Here is an 11082-nt window from a genome sequence, read left to right on the forward strand (position 1 = left end):
ATACTCCAATGCAGTCTTCATTCCAGTTTGCTTGTTATGACTCATCTTAACACACACTTAGATTTAATATGACCAGCCAAGTGAATATAACCTGTTACAGATAAGTGCACATGCACTACTACACCCTTTTTTGATTGTTTTAACACTGAGGAACTCAACACTGATCACTGTACATTAGTGTATGGTCATTGCGAAGAATGCTCCTTATATTTGTGGTCAGTGGGAAGAATTCCTCCTTGAAGACAGCCAAAAAGATCATTGGCACAATTGGTTTGAGAGACAATAGTTGCTCATTGCTCAAAAAATCCTACCAACCTCTGGAGGAAGCTCAGAGTTCCAGGGGTTGAGAAAGGCCACCCTACTATCTATATCAGTGGCAATGATACACAAGTGCATGGCTATTCTGGGAAGGTGGTAAATCCATGGACTAAGTCCACCCAGTATATTTTACTGTTAGGTTGAATGGCTACACCACTTGCCAGTGATCTCTCAAGGGCTTTATTGGTGAGATCCTTTTGCTTGAGTTCCTAGATCTAAACAGCTGCTGTGGCCTTTAGAAAAAGTCTTTACTATGCATGTTGGGTTTTTATATATTTTATATTATGCAGAATAGAACACGGGGATCAGGAACAGACAAAGGTGGTCAGTAGCCTCCAAAACCTCCAGATGGACAGTAATTATGGCATGGAGATCTAAATGTTGAAGTATTCAAGACATACGAGGCTAGGGGTTGAACCAGCTCACCAAACTCATCTATAGGGATGAGATTGCTTTTGGTTTGAACATCAAAGTGGGCTGTCATTGCTGGACCAATAAGGTGCAGGCAGGAAATCTCCCACCATGCACATAAACAAAGGGGCAAGGATGCTTGTGACATCATTGACCTAGTATTGCTACATGGCTATACTAGGTCAATGCCAGGAGACCTTCTGTGTTCACCATGCAGCAGGGAAGCCACTTGGCATGGCAACCGGAAGCTAGTCCCAGTGCCTACTACAGTGATTTCCAGCTTCTACGGGGATCCCACAGGTATGGCACATTGGGGTTGATTTACTAAAACTGGAGCACTCAGAATTTGGTTCAGCTGTGCATGGGAGCCAATTAGCTTCTAACTTCAACTTGTTCAATTAAGCTTTGACAAAAAAAACTTGGAAGCTGATTGGTTTCAATGAAGAGTTGCATCAGATTTTTCCAGTTTTAGTAAATAAACTCTGGTCCAAGCTGGAACAATGTAACTATGTACAAATTGTGATCCCTATATTTCTGCTTTAGGTAGCATAGTCTGCTACATTATTATGTATTATTAAGACTATGGAATCCCCCCACAACATAATCTCCGTTTCTGGTTGTGAATTATACTTGAAGCCAATTGACATCAGTGGAAACTGTTTTGACACAAGAGGACAGCAGAGAAATTAGAGAACAGTGGTATGCCTTAAAGTATAATTAAGGGCAGAACTATTTTTAATCTTTGGATAGAGTGGAGAGGGGTTAGAACACCTTTCAGGTTTTTATTGCTGACTCGAACATCCATCTCTAGCTGCAGGGAACCACTTTGTGTGCTGTTACATGTGAACAGCAGCAGATGCTGTCAGCCCATCATTAGTTCATATAGGCTGAGTGGCTACTACTATCTGCATGACCTAGTTATTCCAGCGGCAAGAATCTGCTGATTCTTGCTGCAGGAATCCGGTGGATGCATAAAAATGGCCAAATGAAAGGGGCCTAATAGAGAGGAAATCCTTCAACGGGGACGCTAGTTGTGGTGACCCTGGTGACAATCAGGGATTCCCTTACTTTGGAGGGATTTCCTCTGTCTTCCTGTTTTGGCTATTGGACAGGAAGTGAATGGAAATCTCCCCAATGAGACACAGATGGCAACAAAAAAAGAAAAAATCTGATGGGTTATAATCTTCCCTTACTCTATCCAAAAGTAAAAAAAGTTTTGCCTTTAGCCCTGTTTTATGTTTCTGAGTCCAATTTACATAATAGGTTTCCAAAGAAAAAACCCTCCAGGGGGGAGGGAACCCCCCTAGATCAATGCTAAACACTTTAAATGCAGCCATGTATAATTTCAGGGTCCTTGGACATAAGCTTTAAACTGGATAGTAATAAGAAAATGATTGTGGGCATTGTCAGAATACTTTTTTTTAAAGCTGACCTTTGGGCAGATCTCAGACTTTGCTGCTTTCACATGTGCTAACACTGGGCATGCTCACTGGGCAAGAGAGCATAGTGATCAAAGGAGTGACTTCACTTTTTTTATTATTGTCTAATCAGCAGGCTAGGGTTGTGTTTTTGGCAGAGCTGTTCTGCTGTGCAGTAGAGGTTGAGGACCTGGCTGCCCTGCAGTTTCACTAAGAGCAGTAAAACTCAGTGTACTACTAGACAGCCTATGGCAGGGGTGCTCAACCATTTGAAGAGCAAGGGCCACTTCAGTGATTTGGTAACCTGTTGCAGACCACAATGAAATGAAATGGTTCAAAATTTATAATAATTTATTTTTAATAGCATAATGAACATTTTCCTCCAGCAGCTGCTGAATGCTGGTGTGAGGGAGAGGAGGAGAAGCCATTCACCAACTGCGATTCAGCAGGCAGAAAATGGAAAGGATCGGTTCCTGTATATGCTTCCCCCTTGCTGTCCAAGTGTAAAACAGAATGTGACAGGGGAGCCACACGGGCCCCCTGGAGCATAGAACAGGGTCACCATTGTGACCCCTGATGCTACACCAGTCGTTTTGGGGGGTGTGGTAAAAATATGCCTCAACTATGGGGTCTTATTGCACCCCAAACTGCAAATGTAAATGAGCCTTTAATGTCCTGAACCCCCTATAAGGTAGCTTTAACACTGATGCTTTGCAGTTTACCCGAACCACGGGAGCAGCTCAGTGCACCTGCGGCTTTCCTGCAGGTTAGCTGCGCTTTGCCTTAGGCTTCTATTATTTCTTGTGGGTGTGGTGCACTTTCTGAAACTCCAAGCATTCAGTTTGAAGTTGAGGGCCACACCAGAGGGCTCCGTGGGCCACATGTGGCCTGTGGGCCACGTGTTGAGCATCCCTGGGCTATGATGCTAAAATTTATTACATGTAGCAAGCAAATATAGCTGCCTCTACAGACATAGCAAAATACTAAATTCAGAAAAATAGTTTACAGAATGTTAATAAGAATATCTTCAACGGATCAACTAACTAAAAGTATCATTGACCCCTTAAGATTTAAAAAGGTGACAGTGTCAAAGAGAAATGATGAGGGTGTTTAGGGTACATTTTGCTTTAGTTCTTCTTTATGCTTATACATTTTAGTCTTCATGTACAGTTGTGTTCAAAATAATAGCAGTCAGACATCACTAACCTGATCAATCACTGTTTTTGGTAGAAATGATATTTCTACATGGCAAATAATTTACTAGCAGGTGTAGTAGAGTAATAGAAATCCAACAGACCCAACAGTCATGACATGCATGCTGCTGATTCTGTGTAATTGAACGACTAATTGAAAGGGGCATGTTCAAAATAATAGCAGTGTGGAGTTCTATTAGTGAGGTCAGTCATTCTTTGAAAAACAGGTGGCAATTATTGCCCTTATTTAAGGAAGGAAGGCAGCAAATGTGGTACATGCTGGTTACAGTGCATTTCTCTCTGAAATTCTGAGGAAAATGGGTCGTTCCAGACATTGTTCAGAAGAACAGCATACCTTGATTAAAAAGTTGATTGGAGAGGGGAAAACATATAAAGAAGTGCAGAAAATGATAGGCTGCTCAGCTAAAATGATCGTAAATGCTTTAAAATGCCAACCAAAACCTGAAAGACGTGGAAGAAAGCAAAAAACTACCATTCGAATGGATAGAAGAATAGCCAAAATGGCAAGGACTCAGCCAACAATCAGCTCCAGGAAGATCAAAGAAGGTTCCCTGTGAGTACTGTTACAATTAGAAGACGCCTATGTGAAGCCAAGCTATCTGCAAGAAGCCCCCGCAAAGTCCCACTGTTGAAAAAAAGACGTGCTGAAGAGGTTACAATTTGCCAAAGAGCACATTGACTGGCCTAAAAAGAAATGGCGCAACATTTTGTGGACTGATGAAAGTAAGATTGTTCTTTTTGGGTCTAGTGGCCGGAGACAGTTTGTCAGACGACCCCCAAACACTGAATTCAAGCCACAGTACACTGTGAAGACAGTGAAGCATGGTGGTGCAAGCATCATGATATGGGGATGTTTCTCATACTACGGTGTTGGGCCTATTTATCGCATACCAGGGATCATGGATCAGTTTGAATACATCAGAATACTTGAATAGGTCATGCTGCCTTATGCTGAAGAGGAAATGCCCTTGAAATGGGTGTTCCAACAAGACAACGACCCCAAACACACCAGTAAACGTGCAACATCTTGGTTCCAGACCAACAAGATTGACGTTAAGGAGTGGCCAGCCCAATCCCCAGATCTTAATCCAATAGAAAACTTGTGGGGTGACATAAAAAATGCAGTTTCTGAGGCAAAACCAAGAAATAGAGAAGAACTGTGGAATGTAGTCCAATCATCCTGGGCTGGAATACCTGTTCACAGGTGACAACAGAAGTTGGTTGACTCCATGCAACACAGATGTACAGCAGTTCTCAGAAACAGTGTGACTACAACCAAATATTCATTAAGTGATTCAAGGGAAAGCAAAATCTTCATCATTTTTTAGTTTAAATAGTGAATGATTGAGTTTGTAAAGAAGAATACAAACACTGCGATTTTTTTGAACAGTCTAAAATTCACTTTTCTTCAATTTTTTTTAGAGGAACAACACAAATTTGATATATTTTTCTTCATGTTTTGATTTGGAATAGAATGTGTAGTGTTCCCAGTGCATTTGTGTGTATGGAAATAAAAGCTATTAGAAGGATTTTGAGCTTTATTCACTTTTTTCAACACACTGCTATTATTTTGAACACAACTGTACATGGATTGGATTGGATTGAGATCTAGGGAATTTAGAATCCAAGTCAACAATTCAAACTCATTGTTGTGTTCCTCCAACCATTCTTGAACCATTTTTGCAGCGTGGCACATTATCCTGCTGAAAGAGGCCACTTCTAACAGGGAATACCGTTTCCTTGAAGGGATGTACTTGGTCAGCAATAATGTTTAGGCAGGGGGTACATGTCAAGTATTATCCACATGAATGACAGGACCCATTTGCACTTGAGGCCTACACAGACATTATCAATGCCTGAACTAATTTCCTGACCCTTTCCCATGCCTAGGGAGCCACATGCACAACCTGACATACAAGTGAATTGCTGTATGCAACCCTGATTTAGTAATCACACATGTTTCACATGCAAACATTTGGAAATGTGTTTCTTGCATCAACGTTTACAAGAGCACAGCCGCAACCAGCCATTCACTTGAATGGCAGGCTATACGTGGCATGTGCAACTCCTTGGGCACAGGAAAGAGCTGGGAAATTACGTCAGGCATCTAAAATGCCTGTGTAACCCCGTGTGCATCAACCCTTACAATGATGGCTTATTCTTTTTTTTTTACTACTTATATAAAATAATTTACAAACAATTAATACAGGATACACCCATGACAATGGAGTTACAAACAGGGAAGGAGCCCGACTGAAGATATTTCCTTTCAAGCTACCTCAATAATAGAATTTCTGTACAGTTCCATCTGAACAGGCAGACAAGTAAGCAGAGAGAGGGAAAGGAGCCACTCAATCAGTGGTGCATGCAAATGTCACCTTGAGCTACTGAATTTCATAAACACAAGCTTTTTCATGAAAATCTATAAGGAAAGTCTGGAAAATTGTGAAATGGAGCCTAGAGCTGGCTGGAAATGTAAATATAAAACATCTATGTGCAGTATTTCAGGTTTTAAACATGTGTAAGATAGGAAAACTTGAGATGTCGCTGCTTCTGATGGGTTATCGCTACAACGTCATTACTGTGTCAATTATCCAAAACAAAATCCAAGAACTAGCTAGATTCTATGGATAAAACAAAATCATTTTTTATACACATTAAAAACAATTAAATATATCAACAATCATATCAAAGTATATAAATTCTAAAAAGAGCCACTATGGGTGTAAAGTAAATCATGTTTTTTTTAACTACTCACTGAAATTGATACACTTGGGGGAGATTTACTAAATCTTGTGCATGTGTGCATGGTAGCCAATCAGCTTCCAACTTCAGCTTGTTCAATTAATCATTGACAAAAAAAAACCTGGAAGCTGATTGGTTTCTGTGCAGAGTTGCACAAGATTTTCCATGCTTCAGTTTTAGTAAATACCCCCCTTGGAGTAACAAATAGGATCCCCTTTTAGAGACAGTCAGTGCTTGGTCCAGGGTCCATCCATTTGTAGGCAAAGTCCATTCCTGAGCTGAACTCGATAGCATATTCCTGTTGCAAACACCAATCCGGTGAGGTTATATCCATGTGTGTATCAAGGTATTCAAGTAAGGGGCTAAGCAGGTTGAAAAATGTGACCATAGAGAATGCAAGAGCTGCCACAGGGTTGACCCCTTGAGAAAACCAGGCTTACTGACAAATTGTCAGGGATATCCATGCTGGATACATATGTACACCCTTTCCCTTTTGAACAGTGGGACATTAATGGATGTATTTAAAAAAAACTGCATAACTCTTGATCCATTGAAACTGCATGTAAATTTGTTCTGTATGAATGGTGCAAAACTCTGTGTGGGATATTTACTAAAACCGGAGAGTGCAAAACCTGGTGCAACTCTGCATAGAAACCAATCAGATTCCAGGTTTTATTGCCAAAGCTTAATAGAACAAGCTGAAGTTAGAAGATGATTGGCTACCATGCACAGCTACACCAGATTCTGAGTGCTCCAGTTTTAGTAAATCTACCTCACAAGCACTCAGTCTATTTTTCTGTACACTGAATGTTTGAATGGACAAAATATCACATTATGGCCACTAGATGGTGTGGACTATCATAGGAAACAAGTATGCTCTTCAGCTGCATCTAGTGGCCCTATTGAAGTATTTTCTTCATTTGCACATTTAATTTGCAGAGGATTTAGCCTGAGAACATTTGATTTTGCCCTATTCACTCAGAACTAATTTACATGCAATTTCAATGGACAAACAGCTATGCGCATAATTGATAAACACACCCCTACTGTATATGTTCATGTTTACTTAAATTAATATTCCATGTTTACCTGAATAAAAACATATTTTTTCCATTTTTAGTTGCCAATAATAAAGATCATATACTGTATATAATTACAATTTACATTCCATTTTAGAACAAATTATGTAGGCTTTCATGGAAGGAAATGTGTCCCCCTGGAGTGTGAGCATATTTTCATTTTATTGGTATATTTGGTATATCGTGTCCAAGCACTCTTGTATACTATTTTCACCTTCATGGCTTGAATTTCATTCTGTGAAATTGGAATGGAAAATGGAAAAATGGACAAACAATACTTCAATAAAAAATTGCTCTAAAACAAAATAATTTTACCATTAAAGTTTATCTAGAGTCAATTTTGTTTTTTTTTTGGATGGTGTGGGGAACCTCTGTCCCTGCTGGGGAGTTGCATCTTATTTTTTTGGTGACCATTTTCATTGGAACAGAAAGTGATGGAAATGTTCGAAATCAGACATTTGTTTTAGTGACAGCTATCTAAGGGCTTTTTTATACTTCACGAACTGCACTGCAGCAGATGGTACTCTGCTTTCAGCACCCATTTAAAATAAATGGGCTGCAACACACAAAAAAAAATAGGTCATGCTGCATTTTTTTCCATTGCATTGCAGCAAAGACACGTTCAAAGACACGTATGGCGCATTACTTAACATTGTAATAACTGGCAAGATATGGCTTCGGGCTTGTATGAACCTGTCCAAAAAGGGGACTTCCCCTCATTTTGCAGTGATTTTCACTCAATTCCTGTTGTGACTGTAGGACAGGAGTTGATGGAAAATCTCCTCAACAGCACATGACAAAATTAAAAACTGTTTTAACCCTTCTCTGCTTTATCCAAAACAATAAAAGGTTTGGCTTTAGATATCTTTTAAGCTTATTATAGTCTCACACATAGAAAAGTATATATTGGGATGTTGGGATCCTCACTTATTTTCTGCTTGTTTTTTTGCAGGGGATGTTTGTGTTGGGATTACCCTACGCAATTCTACACGGTGGATACCTGGGACTGTTCCTCATCATTTTTGCTGCAGTGGTGTGTTGTTACACAGGAAAGATTCTCATTGCTTGCTTGTATGAAGAGAATGAAGACGGAGAGATTGTGAGGGTTAGGGACTCCTATGTGGACATTGCCAACGCCTGCTGTACACCGAGGTTTCCAAAACTTGGAGGAAGGATTGTCAATGTGGCTCAGATTATTGAACTGGTCATGACATGCATCCTGTATGTGGTGGTCAGTGGAAACCTGATGTATAACAGCTTCCCATCCCTACCAATTTCCCAGAAGTCCTGGTCAATTATAGCCACTGCTGTGCTTCTACCGTGTGCATTCCTCAAAAACCTTAAATCTGTCTCCAAGTTCAGCTTGCTCTGCACCTTAGCTCATTTCGTCATTAATGTCCTAGTGATCGCCTACTGTCTGTCCAGAGCTAGAGACTGGGCTTGGGACAAAGTCAAATTTTACATTGATGTAAAGAAATTTCCTATCTCCATCGGTATCATTGTCTTCAGCTACACCTCCCAGATCTTCCTGCCTTCCCTGGAAGGGAACATGCAAAACCCTAAAGAATTCCACTGCATGATGAACTGGACCCACATTGCAGCTTGCATTCTCAAGGGTCTTTTTGCTTTAGTGGCTTATCTAACCTGGGCAGATGAAACCAAGGAGGTCATAACAGACAACCTACCCTCTACTATCAGAGCAGTGGTTAACTTATTCCTGGTGGCCAAAGCTTTGCTGTCCTACCCGCTGCCCTTCTTCGCTGCAGTGGAGGTCTTAGAAAGGTCTCTCTTTCAAGAAGGGAGCAGGTCCTTCTTCCCAAACTGCTATGGGGGTGATGGGAGACTGAAATCTTGGGGACTCACTCTCAGATGTGCCCTAGTTGTTTTTACCTTGCTCATGGCCATTTACGTGCCCCACTTTGCCCTCTTGATGGGTCTCACTGGCAGCCTCACAGGAGCTGGTCTCTGCTTCCTCCTTCCAAGCCTCTTCCATCTCAAGCTTCTTTGGAGGCAGCTTCAGTGGCATCATGTCTTTTTCGATGTTTCCATCTTTGTCATTGGCTCCATCTGTAGCATATCTGGTTTTGTGCATTCTTTAGAGGGTCTAATAGAAGCCTTTAGATATAATGTAGAGGATTAAGGCAGAGACAGCAAATTTTGGGCATCAGCATCACTAATAATTATGCATCAGTTTCTACTGACATCCCCATTCTGGCTATTCGCATCAGTGGCTGCCTTTTGGTGGCATCGTCAGCACATTGTTGTTTAATGTGTTGCTGGGAAATGCTGGCAGCTGAAACATGCTTGTACCATTTTCTATTCCCCCCAGGAGAAAGCTCACACAAAAATAGACCTGTATATGTATCAAAGGGAAATATTTTATTTTTGTTATATTTATTTAGAGTCAATATAATCTGAACAAAAAATGCATAAATTATGATGGATATGAAAAAAATATAAATATATATAGAGAGAGATAGTTATAACTGAATGCAATGGTTATTAATCTGAGCTAAGAAAGGTTTGCATGTTTTGCTCATCGCCCATCCTTTAATTCAGATTATAAAGCAAACCATGATGTTCAACTGCAAGCAATGCCTCTAAAGCTGATTTTTACAATATGGTCCATTGAGAAGGGGGTAGGGATATTCTTAGCACAGAACCTTCTAGTATAAGCTCTGTGATATAATTTGGAGTGTCTTGTTTTTGCAAGCATAAATCGACTCAAATGCAGTAATTTAATATCAAAGTGCACAGAGCAATGAAGGACAATCACTGGCAGCAAACAGTCGGAAAGGTGCTTTAAAGCTGAATTCCAGCCAATAGCTTAAAACTGGATAAAATACTTATGTAGGACCTATTTTACCTTCCAAAAGATTTGGATTTCTGCCCATCTAGCCCTAAGAGTTACACAGAATGACCCTGTCTTACAGAGCAGTAGACCTGATTTTCCTCTGCTGTAGTTAAGAAACACTTACAGGTCTTGTCCCTCCCCCAGCCTATTACTGGACAGTGAAAGGAGAAGCAGAAGACTGATGAGTTCATCTCTCTGTCACTCAGCTCCCTCCACCTATCAGCATGTTCCTTATTAGCACATAAGCACTGCAGGACAACTGACTGGCTCCTTGTGCTGCTTCTCCTTCTCCGATTATGAGCTCTGCAGTAAAGTAGTTGAAAGAGACTGATAGTTGGTCAACTACAGGTTTTTAAACATTTTATTGATTTATTAAAAAAATATTGAGCTCCTTTGATTTGTGTCTTTTTGATCTTCCTGGAGTTCAGCTTTCAGCACATTAGTGTAGTGACCTTAGTAGAAGCCGATATCCGATTGTCTGCAGTGGACCGCTGGACTTCATTGTTCTGTGCACAGTTTTGTTAAATAATCTCATTAAGTATCACAGACCACCATTCAGCTGCAGCTGTGAACCCTTACTGATTATGGAGTTCACCTTGAAGAGAAAACACACACACAAGGGATTTGTACAGGGGTGGAAATTCATCATGTGCAGTTTTTTTTCCAAAGTGCAAGGTTTGTTACCCGTGAGTGTGTGTGTGTGTGTGTATGTGTGATGTAACCGTGCTCACAGACAAGTGTATATCCTACAATTCTATTGTGGTACCTTAATATATACAATAAAGAGAGATTCTCATGAGTTCTTTGTGTCTTGTACATTCACCTGATGAACTGTCCACACGACCTGTTTGTAAAATGAACAGGGTTTGGTCTGTCTATTGTTATATAATGGTATCAGCAGAATGACCGGACAAACAGCGATGTGCACCTTTGTGTATACTGAATGAATGTAGGGTAAAATGACAATTCAGATAGAATGGCAAATAAGTATGCAATCAGTATTGAACACAATGACAGTAAACCAGTGGAGTAATTTGGATGCT

At 40.4% G+C, this 11082-nt stretch overlaps 1 protein-coding gene across 1 annotated transcript in view; it reads left to right on the forward strand.

The window, feature by feature from the left end:
* The window catches only part of SLC32A1 (solute carrier family 32 member 1), a 42613-nt gene extending 31775 nt beyond the window's left edge, over positions 1–10838 (forward strand). The window contains exon 3 of the mRNA XM_089673310.1: positions 8138–10838. Within this exon, the coding sequence (XP_089529436.1) occupies positions 8138–9325 (1188 nt within the window). The 3' untranslated portion in view covers positions 9326–10838. The remainder of the gene's footprint in view (positions 1–8137) is intronic.
* The last annotated feature ends 244 nt before the right edge of the window (positions 10839–11082 follow it).

This window comes from Staurois parvus, unplaced genomic scaffold (genome assembly GCF_062004578.1).
Source record: "Staurois parvus isolate SC_StPar_1 unplaced genomic scaffold, SC_StPar_1.0 ptg000137l, whole genome shotgun sequence".
NCBI classification, from domain to species: Eukaryota; Metazoa; Chordata; class Amphibia; order Anura; family Ranidae; genus Staurois; species Staurois parvus.